A 14,964-nucleotide genomic window follows, 5' to 3' on the forward strand; every position below is an offset into this window, starting at 1 on the left:
ATTTTCTCATAGGTTTATAAGTGTTAAGATTTACTTAAAAGTGCTTTTTTTTTCTTTTGCCTGTACAGATGATTTTAGAGCTTGGAAACATGAATTGTTACTACTTCAATAAATGTAGTTAATTAATAGAAAGTAATATTTAGTTGCAGTTTGCTGCTGCTGTTACACATACTAGAATGATGCCAACATCTATTGCTTGTGAGGTCACTTCCAGTCCTGCCTTCCTGGGACCCTTTATCAGATCTGAAATTTATTTGGTTCTTGCTAAGCATGCACTGCCACATAAAGACCTTGAGTTGAGTGTGATTTTTTTTGCAGTGACCAGTGAAGAGCAAATCTAGACCTGGTGCACCCTAGAAGTGACCATTTTAGATTATTTGAGGTTAGTGATTGGAGAAACTAGGTACCACCTTTCTACTTTATCTTGTTACATCACTGTATGAAACCCACCTCTGCCATGGTGTCTACAAGTCGTGACAATATTTTGGCAGCTGGTGTGTCATCAACACTACTTACATTGTTATTTTATACTCTTTTGGTGTTGAATTCACCCAGTTTCTTATCCTTGAATTATACACTGCTTGGGAAAGATTGTCTAGTACTGTGGTTTTCAGCCTGTGGTCCACAGACTTCTACAGACTGTCTAAGGCAGGGGTGTGCAAGATGCAGCCCACCAGGCACTTTCATCTGGCCTATGGCGCCCACCAATGAATTGCACCAGGCCCAGCCCTTCCACCCATGACAGCCCACCTACCCCTGCCCCTAACATACTCTATTATGCCTCACTCCCGTCTTTGTGGGCAGAAGGGCCTGGCCCCATCAGCACTGGGAAGGGCTGTTTCTGCAGGCCTCCCTGGCATCCCCTTGGGCCCAGGCAGCAGGTAGGGAAGTGCGGGGGCAGTGGGGGGGCTGCAGCTGGGTGGCAACGCAGATTGCGGTGCTGGGGCTGATGGCAGTGTGTAGCCTCTGCCCAAGTGGGTGGTGGCAGCATGGACCTCAGGTAGGAAGCGTGTGGGTGTGAAAGGGTAGGGGGAGACCCTCCCACATTCCCCCTCCTCCCTTACTCCCCCTATGACTCACAGCCCTGGCAGGAAGCAGAGGCAGCAGCAGCAGCAGTGATTTCTGGAGCTCTTAACCCCTGGATTTGCTGCACGTTAACACCTTTTAAGTGGTTGCACTTATAGTTTCATAGTGCTCAGGGTCTGAAGGGACCTAAACAGATCTTCAGCTCCAACCCCCTGCCCTGGGGTGGAATGAGTGTGGGGTCATCTCACCCCAGCCAAATATCTGTCCAGCCTCCTCTTGAAAACCCCCAAGGCAGGATAGAGCACCACCTCCCTTAGGAGTCTACTCCAGAGCCTGGCAGCCCTAAGTGTGAAGTAATGTCTCCTGATATCCAGCCTGAACCTTCTCTCTAACTATTTGTGGCTGTTATTCCTAGTAACCCTGGGTGGTGCCCAGGGGAACAGAGCCTCTCCCAATTCCCACTGGTCCCCTCCGCCCCCGATGAGTTTGTAAATTGCCACCAGATCCCCTCTCAGCCTTCTCTTGTAGAGGCTGAATAGATTCAGGCCCTTCAGCCTTTCTTCGTAGGGCCTGACCCACTGCCTCATGACCATGCGAGTGGCCCTCCTCTGGACCCTCTCAATGTTAGTCACATCCCTCTTGAAGTGCAGTGCCCAGAACTGGATGCAGTACTTCAACTTTGGCCTGACCAGCGCCTCATACAGGGGAAGGATCACCTCCCTGGACCTGCTTGTGATGCAGCTGTAGCTGCACAACAAGGTGCTGCTAGCCTTGCTGACCACTTCCTCGCATTATCGGCTCATGTCCATCTTGGAGTCAACAATGACTCTAAGATCTCTTTCTACCGCCATGTTGACAAGAAGGGTGTTCCCCCGCCTATAGGTGTGTTGCTGGTTCCTTCCCCCTAGATGCAGTACCCTGCACTTGCCTGTGTTGAACTCCATCCTATTCTCATCTGCCCACCTCTGTAACCTGCCTAGATCTAGCTGGATTCTGTCCCTCCCCTCCAGCGTGCCCACCTCGCCCCACAACTTGATGTCATCAGCTAATTTGGACACTGTGCTTTCCACACCCACATCCAGATTGCTGATAAAGATGTGGAACAGTACAGGCCCCAGGACAGAGCTGTGGGGGACTCCCCTGCCCACATCCCTCCAAGTCAAAAACAACCTGTCCACCACCACTCTCTGGGTGTGACCATCTAGCCAATTTGCCACCCATCTAACTGTGTAGGTATCAGTGCCTCAGTCACCTACATTTTTTAAGAGAATGTGGTGGGAAACAGTGTCAAAGGCCTTCTTGACGTCCAGGAAGATGACATCCATCTTGACACCCTCGTCCAGGGACTTTGTGACCTGGTCATAAAAGGAAACCAGGTTAGTCAGGCAGGACCTGCCCTCAATGAACTCATGTTGGTTGTCCCTGAGCATTATCTCCCCTGCTGGGCCCTTGCAGATGTGCTCCTTGATAATTTTCTCAAAGGTCTTCCCAAGGACTAAGGTGAGACTAACTGGCCTATAGTTACCCGGGTCTTCTTTTCTCTCCTTCTTGTAAAAGGGGACCACATTTGCCCTTTTCCAATCCTCTGGTATGTGGCCAGAGCCCCACAAACACTCAAAGCTGTGCCAGGGGCCCTGCTATGACCCCCACCAATTCCCTCAGCACCTTCTGGTGAAGACCATCTGGACCTACTGATTTAAACATGTCCAGCCCCGCCAACTGTTCTCTAACTAAGTCATCCCTGACCCTAGGCATGGCAGTACCTCCCCTGGGTCCATCCATAATTTTAGTGGGGAAAACGTCCTGGTCCCTGTTCAGGAATATGGAGGCAAAGAATTCGTTAAAAAGGTTGGCTTTTTCATTAGCTCCAATCACCAGATTACCAAGCCTGTCCTGTAGGGGTCCCATGTTCCCCGGTGCCTTCTTACTTCCTATGTATTTGAAAAAGGACCTTTTATTCCTAATTCTGGTTGCTAGCCCTACCTCCATCTCTCCCTTGGCCTTCCTAACAGCCCCCCTGCAGTCATGAGAAACGGAGGTGTAATCCTCCTTGGTGATAGCCCCTTGCTTCCACTGTTTGTATGCCTCCTTTTTTGCCCTCAGGCATTCCTGAATACTTTTGCGGAGCCATGGGGGCTTTTTAGCACTCCTGCTCACCTTGGTGCTCATTGGAACTGACTTCCTTTGAGCTTGGAGGACCATCTCCTTGAGGAACAACCACCCGTCTTGGACTCCCATCTCATTGAGGTTGTTATTTGGTTTAAAGTTATGCCACTCCAGGGCAGGGTTATCTCTAGTCCGCCTAATTTTGCTCCTGTTCCATGAAAGTGTGGCCACTCTTCACGGTTCTTCTGCTCAAATTGAAGTCCTCCAGTATCCCAGGATGCAGTGGCCTCTGCAGAGGTGCTCACCCCTCCTGCTGACCTGTGTTTGAAACTGCCCACCCCTGCACTCTGTTGCACTGTGTTTGCTTCCCAGTGCCTGCACCCCCCGGACCTGGACACATGCCCTGGTGGGGCCAGGCAGCTAGAGCAGGGTAGAGCTTGGCAGGTGCAGTGCAGCAGCCTGAGTGCAGTTCTCCCTGACTCCATGCTCTGCCAGGATGTGCAGGGTCCAGCCACCAGCTCCCCCTGCCTGGCTCACTTGGCAGCAGCCATGGTTGGCAGGCACCTGAAGTCCCTGAATCCCCTGTAGCAGCCAGGTGGCTCTGGGAACAGAGCGCAGGGCTCAGCACTGCCCATCTGGGCTGGGGCTGCGCAGAGCAGTCAGGGAGACTGTGCTGCTCACAACTGCCATCCAAGCCCAACAGGGAGTCCTGTCCTTGTACCGCCCCCTACCATGTTCCCATAAAGCTGGGCCCAAGCTGGGCCGAGAGAGAGCTCCAAGGCTGTAGCACTGGCTCTGCCCAGCAGGAGCAGCAAGCCTTCTCGTCCTGGTCCAGGGGGGTTGCAGGGAAAGGACTTCTTGCCCCCACCAGGCTTTAGAAGCAGCTGTGAGCAGCACAACCTCCCTGCCTGCTCTGTGCAGCCTCAACCTGGTCAGACAGTACCAAGCCCCAGGCTCCCTGCCTGGAGCCACCCAGCTGAAACTGTGGTGGGGAGGAGACTCAAGGGCTTCAGGCCCCTGCCAACCACAGCCACAGCCAGTCAAGCCTGGCAGGAGCAGCCAGCAGCTGGACCCTGCACAGCATGGCAGAGCATGAAGTCTCAGGAACCAGCGTCAGACTGCTGCACTGCAGCCACTGAGCTCCACCTTGCTCCAGCCTCCTGGCCCCACTGCAGTGTGTGTCCAGGTCCTGGGAGCAAGATCCTTTTTTTTTCTCCAGGGTTTGCTGCCACTAGGCTTCTCCAAGAAACCTGATCCTTTTTGGAGCTCAGGTGGCACCCAGCTGGCTGATGGCAGCTCCAGTTGGAGCAGCATGGGGAGCGGGCTGTGGAGAAAAACAGTGTCAGGCCCTTTGGAGCTCAAGCAGCATGCCGGTTTAGCCAGCAGCAAGAGGCACCACAGCCGCCAGCTGGGAGCTGCCGGCTGGGCTCTCTGGGAGTGTGACACTCACTCTGCCTGCCAGGAGCAACAAGCTGGTCCTGCCCCTAGCTCCTCTGTTCACCAGACCTCTAGTGGCAAATCACAGCTGTGCAGGTGAAAGACAGGCAGTGATGGTTTTTCACCCTACAGTGTGAGGTGTCCATTAAACAGAACAACACTAAGCCGATTAACCCTAATTTGGCTTACAGCATATGTAACAAGGCCTTTACTTGTACTCTGATAGAATAGCCATTGCAATGTAGGCAGGGTAGAAAGAATTCAGAAGGTTTATTCATGCAGTGAACAACTGTGCTGTAAACCACAGTTAAATACCAGACCGGGTGTTTTCCACAATCCCAATATAAAAAGATAAAGAAGTCAAATGATCTTTAGCTCTGAGAAATTGTTAGTAAGAAAAGGTCTGAAAAGTGCATGCCATGTTAAAATGTGCAAAAAAATGCTTTCTCAGGTCACTTGTAAATGGTCACACTTAGAAATTAGAGTAATAAGCAGGTCCTTGCTTGAAGTCCTGTTTGTGTGGCAGGCTGCTCCTCTCTGATAATTTATGTTCCCTCTTATCATTAGAACTCTGTTCCAGACCAGCCTCACAGAGGAAGGCTAAATTAGAAAACCACACCCCAAAATAGCAAATTGACTTTCAGCACTTGGAGTGTCCCACGCCAAAATAGCTCTGTTTATAAAAGAACAGAATATTCTTTGTCCTGATCTGAACCTCATAGAAGTGAGGCACTTGGAACAAGCAACTCTAGCTGTAGTTGGCAATCTTAAATAATTAAGGAAGAGTTTGAGCTGCATCTGTCTCTCAGAGGGCCACAGTCTTTTTAACTTGATGCTTTTCATCTCGTATTGTCTAGGTGAAACCTTGTCAAAATTGTTCAGTAGCTTCAGATCCTTCTCTAAATTGGACAGTCTCAGAACACCGTTCTATGCAACTTGGTGAGAAAATTGCTGCTAGCTGAAATGGTGGAGTCTGACTGGGAAAAGCCGTTTCTGCGGGGTTGAGGCCAGTAAATAGCAGAGCAGCATAAGACATGTTCAGTTCAACCATTTACTCTTCCATAGGTGGAATGAAGCTCTGCTTTTGTTGCTTGAACAAACCCTAATTATCTTGAATTAAGGGCAAAGGAAAATGATATTGGGAAAGGCACTACAACTGACTATGTTTCGAGATTTGTCAGTGGTCATATTTGGTGTAGCACTGATTTATTTTTAATCATATACATTGCCAGTCTTGCTTGCTCTGGCTATTGTTAATGGTTTATATGGAATATGATTTAAAAGATTTTACAATTCCTTTTTAAAATGATGTCTTTTAATGTAGCATGTCTGTTCTACCCATCTAGAACTGCATGTGTTTATTATGTGAATAAAAACATTGCAACTGTTTTGTAGAGCCAATATTATGAACTGGAATATTCCTAGCAACAGAATAGCTTACTAAAATCCACATGGGCAAATTCTCTAGTTATACCTTTGCCAGCAGTTATGGCAGTGTTTTGGTTTAATTATACCTGAGGACAAAAATTGGCCTACTTGTTATATATTATTAGTGATGAACAGACAAGAAATAATCCATCTTGAATTCTGTTCTCAAGTTGAAGTAAGACTAGCAGTTTAAAATACATCATTTCAGTTATCTAAATTATTCCAAAGCAAAGAGAGGTATAGTATGATAACAGAAGAGCTAAAGTATCATTCCATAGAACAGAATATGCAGGGAGGTGATATTTTATTTGCGGTAGATTTTAGCACAGTATTAGAATGCAAAACCCAACTCAAATCTGGGTAGCCACATGCCCCTGAAAAACATTTACTACCTTGATATGCAGCTTTTCAAATGCTTTGAAATTCTGAAACCTTTAGAACAGCTGCCAACTTCTATCCTGTTACCTGGATACTTTTGATAGTATTCTTCTTTTGATGCGGTTTGTTTTTATTGTAAGCGTGTCACTGCCTCACTTCTAAGAGCTCAATTTACTGTTTCACAATGTGAGGGACATTTTTAAAAGGATGTGGAGAAGTTAGAGAGTATACAGCGGCAGGCAACAAAGATGATCAAAGGCTTGGAAAGAAAGTCATACGAGGAGAGGCTGAAGGAGCTAGGCTTGTTCAGGTTGCGGAAAAGGTGCTTAAGAAAGGACATGATAGCAGTTTTCAAATACTTGAAGGGCTGCCATAAAGAAGAGGGAAATCACCTTTTCTCTCCTGCTGCACAGAGGAGGATGCAGACCAATAGCTTGAAGTTGCAGGAAAGTACATTTAGTTTGGATACCTGGAAAAAATTCTTCATTGTTAGAACAGTGAGGCAGTGGAATAGACTGCCGAGGGAAGTTGTGGACACTCCATCACTGGAAGTGTTCAAGAAGAGGTTGGACAGCGGTGGTCAGGAATGATCTAGGCATAGTTATGCCTGTTCTACCATGGGTATTCCCCATGCTTCTGGGCTTTGCTAGTTGCTCTCACCCCCGCCCCCACCTTTTTTTTTTGCTGTATGAGTCAGGCTGCTTTTAAGCCTTCCCAGAGGCGCTGGGTGTTTGTAGCAGGGCACTGAGACGCCTGCTACTTATGGAGCAGTAAGTAAGGAGCCCAGCTGTGGATTGCCAGGGCAACCAGTAGAAATCAGCTGACAGGAAGGGGCAGGGCCTGGCCCCTATATAACTCCCAGGCTGAGGCCAAGCAGGGAGTCCCTTGCTAGCAGCTGTAGGGGAAGGGGCTCTGCTGGACTGAACAAAGAGGAGAGGCTAGCCTGCAGGTATAGCTTTGAGACTTGTGGAAGGATAGAGTACCCCTGATGTGGTGGGGCTAGTGTGATAGCTGAGTGTCTTGAATTTATGTTGCAGCTTAGGGGTTTGAGCTTTTCTATTTATTGTTTACAACCAGCAGTTTCTGTGAGGCTATTAGGGGTTGGAGGAGGCCTCATAAGGGGAACCATGGTAGTGTGGGGACCCTGGTGCCAGAGAAGGTGCAGCATTTGGGGTGCACTGACCCCAGCACCTGTGAGGGCACAGCATTTTAGGGATGTGCAGATCCCAGCCCTAGACTGAAGGGGCCAGGCAAGACTATGGCCACCTGAGCCCATCTCAGGGAGTTTGAAACCCTGAGGAGGAGAGTTGGAGCCAGGCATGGCTACGGCCACCTGGGTGTGATGAGCCCTGGAGCAAAGGGGGTGGCATGATGAGCCCAAACAGCATCTGGTACATCAGCGAGGCTTGGGGCATAGTAAAAAGATGGTTGGAGCCATGCATAGCCCATAAGGTTGGGGTACATTGAGTCACACAGCACAGAACAGGGCCAGGATGCAACAGAGCACTGTGTCCAAGGGGATGAAAGGCAGCCTCCCTTTTAATATATATGTAAGAGCAAGACATAGCAGGTGAGAATGAGGGTGCTTTGAGACTAACTTGGCATGGTAGGGGGTGCTAGGGGGATCTCTGCCACCACTAGGACCCTGCGCCGTGACAGTGTTGCCTATGGCCAAGGCTGGGACTTTGACTGGGATGTGCCACTGCTCATGCTGGGACCAAAGCCACAGGTTCCTGGCTAGGGGGTCTTGCCCCTAACCTTGGGGTCAGACTGATCACCTCTTTTGGGTTCAGGAAGGAATTTTGCCCCATAGTCAGATTGCTATAGACTTTGGGTAGGGAGGGGGATTGCCACCTTTGGGGGGCGTGGTTCTTAACCTGGGACCTCTTGAGTGCATATTGACAACATTTTATAGAAGCAGGACATTGGCTGCTGTGATTCACCTGCTTAACCTGTGGCAGGCTAGGGTGTTAGGTCTAAGTTGAGTCACAGTTCATGGTGGTCTTATGTAGCATTTAGATTATGGTTGTATGGGGTGATTTGGATAATGATGATCCTGCCTCAGGCAGGGGGTTGGACTAGATGACCTCTGGAGGTGCGTTCCAGCCTGACTTCTCTATGACTACTGTTCTAGCACGAGGCTTGAAATGCCGGTGTTTACAGGAACCGCCTGCTGGTGCTTTGCAATCCGTATTCTAAGGAAGGTGTTCTGGGATCATGCAATCACTTAGGTGGTGAAAGAGTTCTTTCCAATTCTCAGTGCTTGTTGGTGACATATGAAATCAGGCAGTCTACACTGACATGGAATGATGGTTTCCATGTCAAGACACTGCAACAGAGGAAAATCCTAATCTCTCTGAAGGCATATGGTGGGTTTTCCCTACCCTCTTAAGCCCAATTGCTGTCTGCTGCTTTCCTCATCTCAGAGATGGCTGCAGTTCAGTCATCTTAATGAAAATGTAACAGTTCATTCTAGAAGATGATCATTAACATTGACACTGGTCTCAATTAATCGTAGATTTCATAAACATTAGGGCTGGAAGGGACCTTGGAAGATCATCGAGTCCAGCCCCCTGCCCAAAGGGCAGGAAGTCAGCTGGGGTCATAGGATCCCAGCAAGATAAGCATCCAATTTGGCTTCGTGCATCCATGTTTGTCCTACCTCTGACCTCTGCCCTCCCTCTTGTTTTCACATGTTCCTTGCCCTTCTCTAGCTGTCTAATCAGTACAGTGTATTGTGTATACATATTGTTTATGTACCCAAGACCATATTGGGGCTGGCTACATTTTTATAAACTAAAACATGCATGTCACTATCTAATCAGAAATATTTTTATAAATTGTCCACCTTAAGAAGTTACCACTTCACTGTGAAGTAACTGCTTTCAGCAACAGAGTTCTTCAGTACCTCGGGTACTTCCCCCCAGAAGTTGTCTAGATGTGTCTTTAGCTTTTCTGCAAAAACATTGGTGGGCTGTATGCAAGAGAAAAAGTAAACCGCTTGCTCTATGTAAATTCTCAACAATGACTTGCTTGTATATAATTCTGAGATCACTGTCTGATTAAGAGAGAACTATGCAGGTTTCTACCTGTTTTCCCTAGCATGAAGTCAAGTTATCTACCACATTTAGCTGCCTGTGATAACAAGTTGAACAATGCTGAAATTCAAGCCTCAAACCATAACGCCATATGGTGGAATATTAAACGCCAAGTACTGTTTATCTAAAGAGTTCATTTCACAACATATGTCAATGGTAATAAGAGAGACTATAGTCTGTTTTTTTTTTCTTGTATATGGTTTTTCTTATGCAAGCTGCATCATCTTATGAATCTGCTTTTCTGCAGAATTCATAACTTTACCTCATCGCTAAAACTGTCCAGGAAGGAATTGTAGGCCAGCTTTCAATTCTAACAAATGTTACTTAGAAACCTGCAAAAGTGTCTTCTCTCCCATGACATAATTTGCCTTTACATCTCCCACTTGCAGCCAGCAGTTTTCTCCCCATAGCATGGGGGAATCTATAGCAAAACCACAGTCAGCTGGTTATGTTGTGCTTCAAGGCTTCAATCATACAACTATGTAACTTCCTGTTAGCAGACCAGTGGATGTTAGCAGTTCAATGAACATCTCTTGGGTTTAAAGTTATCACACACATGCTTAAAGGTTTAAGGTAATGAAGCAGCTGCTACACGTGCGCACTCACACACTCTATTCCTGCTGGCTGGTGCAGCTTCTCTAGAGCTCTGTCGGATACCTCTCAAGTGTCTTAGGCAGATGAGGTTCTTTGGGTGAATCTGATATCTTTTTATTAGACCAACTTAAATAGTTGGAAAACAACTTTTAAGCAAGCTTTTGGGTTCAAAAACCCTTTGTCAGGCTGAGGAAGTTTCAGCAGTTGGTGTGTGCTCTTCCTGGATGGAATGAAAAGTAAAGAAGTCAGAGGCTGGGTTGGTCTGCATACAAGATACACACACCAACTGCTGAAACTTCCTTAGCCTGACTAAGGGTTTTTGAACCCAAAAGCTTGCTTAGTAATTGTTTTCCAACTATTTAAGTTGGTCTAATAAAAGATACCAGATTCACCCAAAGAACCTTGTCTGCCTATATCCTTAGACCAACACAGCTATAACCTACACCCCTGTCTCAAGTGTCTTACGCTTCTGGCCGGATATCAAGTGTCTGCAGAACAGTGCTATAAAGATAACATTTTTACCTACTTACTCCTTTTTTTTTTTTAACATGGGAAAGTGTGACCAGTGGTTGGACCCATCAAAGTATGCAACAGTTAGTGACTTATGCTTCCTGTCCTGTGACTCACTCTGTTGGGGACTTTGGACTGTTGTCTGTGACAGCAGCCAGTTTTTCTTATTTATCCTAATGGGTGTTTCTTATAACAGTCCTGAGTATTTTAAATGTTTTCTTTGCCATAGGAAATGCAAACCATTCAAGACAGGCTTCAAACATTTCTTTGATTGAAATACAGTTAGCTTATGTTTATTTACTTGAGCAAACCCCAAATAAAGCCATTAATCTTAGTCAAGATTTTTTTTTAAATGTTTTCTAATGTTAGGCCTCTTAGTTCATATTCAGGTGTGTAAATTTTACACTCCCATTTCAGAAGAGATGGGCACCCAGCAGTTTCAGTAGAAAACATTTAGAGGCTATTTGATCCTCTGAACTTATAAAAATCAGTTTCAGTTTCAACTAACCTAACTATTAATGGTCGTAATTGAGAATCTTGGTCTATATCTTGTGACGTCACCTTAAGCTCAAAATGTGGGATTTGTAAAAGTAAATTTTGTAAATAAATTTTTAGACTTAAAAATATATTGTAAAGAGTATTGTATATAGCATCCTTATATTTATTAAAAGATAAAGCTCATATTGTTAAACTAAGCTGTCTGGAGTCTTGATAGGCTGAATATTACAGCTTCTGTTCCTCCCTTTCCCACCTACACAGTGTCTTGTCTCTTTCCTGATTTGTATTATTTTGTGGTTGCTCGTAATGTTGCCTGAGTCACCAGATAGGTGTTTTCTTCCAGTTTTAAGCCCTATACAAGTCACACTGCAATCCTGTTAATTTTTTTCTTGATTCTTCCCTGAAGGTCTTTATTAGAGCCAGCTCAATGTTTAACTAATGTTTCATTGGTAGGGTTGAAAGGGAAAGCGGAGGAGGGTGGGAAGGGGACCGTCACAGATGACGAGGGAGGCGGAGGGCAATTTGTACCTCCTTAAAAATCTTGAGTGCTGAGAGACGGGTTAGGACTGCTTCAGAGCTTCTTGGCAAACGCTTAGCCTGCTTACCTGGGGCCAGGATGGAAGAAGCAAGTGGAGTGCTAAGGAAGGGCTTCCTTGTTAAACGGGTAAGGGCACAACTAAGGCAAGAGTCCAGCTTTCTTACCATCTTGAAATGCTTTCTAAATATATAGCTACTTCACTGTTGCTTCTGAAGTTAGCCTGATAGTTAGATATAGGGCACTTAGGCCATATCCAGTGCAAGCGTTCAAAGTTTGGGTCCCATTGCTATTACCCCATCTTTACAATGGAGGTCTGTTTCTGAAATATGCAAACCCCTTTTAAAATGGTAGAAATATTTTAATTATAACAACAGTATAACTAAAGTAAATGCATTTAAAGGGTTAACCTCCCTGATTCTGCTCCCCTAAACCAGTGTTTTCCTAGAGGGTGGAGGAAAAAAAAATTGTTATCAAAAAGCTAACATTGTACACTCCTCAGCAAACTATGTGGAAGCAGTAGGAGGGAATAGGCTTGAAGGTAGGGTGAAGAGAGATGCTCCTGGAGGAGACTGACGGCCTCTTCCCTTTTGGGGCTGGCTTCCACAACCTGTGCAAGGGGACTACAGAGAGGGAGAAAGAGAGGTTTTATAGAGGTACAGAACAAATCTGGTTCCTTTTTTATCATGACTATGACTGTGATCCAGTTTGACATAGGCCACACATTCCCTACCGCATGCAAGAAGCTTTCAGCTGAAACCTGGAGAAAGGCAATCTATTACAGGCTTTAGCTGGCACCATTATCTGTCCCCATAAGGCTTGACCCTGACTGATAGTGCAGAACAGAACTTTTTACCAGCACTGGTGGCTTCTTGGTACTAACGCACTATCTCAGTTTCTTAATAAGGAGCTATTCGCTGTGTGCCAACCAGCCATTTTTAGACAGGGAAGCAGAACAACTTGGAGTTTTTCCTGAGATTTGTCTTCTAGAAAAAATAGTTTCCAGCAAGAACAACAATTTCATGCAGGCATTTGTTGTTATTTCTGGTGGAAAAACCAAAATGACGTGTTTAATTTTGGAGGGGTTTGACCAGAGGTAAAGCATTTTGGATTCTTGAACTGGCACAAAACATTGCATTTATCAGACAAGTGCACTTCCATCTTGTGGCATGCTTTCTGATGGGTTTCATAGTTGGTAGGGTCAGAAGGGACCTGAGCAGATCATCAAGTCCGCCCCCCTGCCGTGGCAGGGAGGCATACTGAGGTCAAACGACCCCGGCTAGGTGGTTATCCAGCCTCCTTTTGAAGACCCCCAGGGTAGGAGTGCCCAGCAATTAGATTTTTGCTTAATCTGAGCAAGATGTCACTAGACTTAAAGGCAAGTTAAAAAAAAACAAAAAAAACTGTAACATATTTCCAACAGGAATTGTATTCCCCTCTGCCCCTAGAGAATGAATAAGCCTTCATTCCTGCTATGATGGGACCTTACATGTTCCACTCTATCAGTTCTCCCCACCCTCTCATGAGCATCAGGACGTCCATCTCCCATAAAAGTGTGAAGTCAGATCCCTTGCACCAGAACTAACACCCCAGGACAGGACCTAGCATGTCTATGCCACATCCTCCCCACCCCTTGGCAAGCTGTGTTTTTTTTTGGCCACCATAGCAAAAAACCAGCCTTCAGGCTCCAGTTAGTCACAGCTGTGACTAAAAGAGGTGGGTTTTTATGCATAATAGCCCTAGAGGCAGTAGCAGTCACCACTCAGGTTCCAATAGAAAGATCATGTAGGAAAGAACATTGTGAGCGGGTTAGTCACAGAAGATGAGAGACAGGTACAATATGACTAATGCTCCAAATAGCAGTGTTGTTGGGGAAACTGTAAACCAGTAAAATCCATACTGCCCAACTGCAAGTTCTCAGGGCTTCTTCTAACCTTGTATGCTATCACATGCCAGAATGATGGACAGAAAATGAAATTGATATGTACTCCTTGAATGCTAGGCAGAAACTCAACAGATAATAGCCCCCATTGACTTCAGGCTCAGGTTCAGTATGATAGACCTCCCTCCCTATTCCTGATGCTGTAAATCGAAGGATGCCTGTGAATGGCAGTTCCTCTGAATCATTCATCTGAGCTGTGCTTCTGGAAGTAAAATGCTTGCCATCAAAGAGGAGGCTTATTCCAGGGAAATATCTAATCTTTTTTGCCCAGTGATTTTATAAAATCAGAGGAAATACTTTGTCAGACAAGATGATGGTTTGTGCCTGGATTTCTGCTGGTGGTACATTTCTAAAGATTTCCAGGTTAGAGGTGGCTGAATGCAAATAAATGAAGTAAACTGAACAAAGAACAAGGTAGGCAATTGTTTTTTAGCTCAAGTATAATAATATCTTTTAAGAATATGCATGCACGCAGTTTAAAAGGGCCCACCAAACAGGGGAGGAAAAAAAAAAAGAAAAAAAAAGGCTCAGTTAGGCTCCGGAGCGGTGAGAGACGCGCGGGTGAAGCCCGCTGCGCCCCTGCTTCCCCGAAGCCCCCCAGACACCCCCTCAGCAGCCGCAGAGCCCCCTGCCGACCCCCAGCACAGCCGGAGGTGAGCGGGCTCGTGGTGGGAAGGGGTTAACTCCTCGCTCCCTGGGAGGAGGCCACTGCCTGGTGCCCGGCCGGGTCAAGCCCCCACCCAGGCCCCTACTTGGCCCAGCCCCCAGGGAGCCCTGCGAGCAGGCTGCGTAAACAGGCGCTTGAGTTAGCACGGAGTTTGCGCAGGGGAGGGCGCTGGAGGGCACAAGACCCTGCCTGCAACCCCCCCAGAGTAGTCAGCCCCAGCCGTAGCCAGCCTACCAGAGGCATGACACGCATGGGCACGCGCCGCACCCCGAGGGTCCCCTCGGGCTCTGCGGCCCCCCCCATTGGGCACCTCAGAGGCGGCCACCCAGACGGAGCCCATGGTTCCTGGCTCCACGCAGACGGAGCCCCTGGCTCTTGGCTGCGGGGGCTGCCTGTCTCTTTTTCAGGCTCTGAGGCCCGGGAGCATGGCCACCTCCCCTTGCGGGGTCTGCTCCCTACTGGGGTCTCTGGCGCGCCAGCTGGAGGAGCTCCAGGCCACAGTCCAGAGACTGCATGCCATCAGGGACTGTGAGCAGGAGATTGACTCCTACTGCCAGGCCCTTCTCCCCCGGGAGTCGCAGGGGAGAGCTCCGTCTCCCTCCACAACTAAGGAGGACTCTGGGACCTCCCACTCTGCCCAGTCAGGGGCATGGACCAAGGTGGTCAAGGGCCCGAAGGCCCGCCGCACCAAGGCCCCTCCCTCGCTGGAGCTTAGCAACAGGTTCGCACCTCTTGCAGCCCCAGC

At 47.3% G+C, this 14,964-nt stretch overlaps 1 protein-coding gene across 1 annotated transcript in view; it reads left to right on the forward strand.

The window, feature by feature from the left end:
- Positions 1 to 17: 17 nt before the first annotated feature.
- PLEK2 (pleckstrin 2) overlaps positions 18 to 14,964 on the forward strand; it is a 30,774-nt gene continuing 15,827 nt past the window's right edge. Inside the window, exon 1 of the mRNA XM_090033186.1 lies at positions 18 to 11,739. Coding sequence (XP_089889312.1) covers positions 11,692 to 11,739 — 48 coding nt within the window. The 5' untranslated portion in view covers positions 18 to 11,691. The remainder of the gene's footprint in view (positions 11,740 to 14,964) is intronic.

Source organism: Crocodylus siamensis, chromosome 2, assembly GCF_052110815.1.
Source record: "Crocodylus siamensis isolate JL-2025a chromosome 2, ASM5211081v1, whole genome shotgun sequence".
Classification (NCBI taxonomy): domain Eukaryota; kingdom Metazoa; phylum Chordata; order Crocodylia; family Crocodylidae; genus Crocodylus; species Crocodylus siamensis.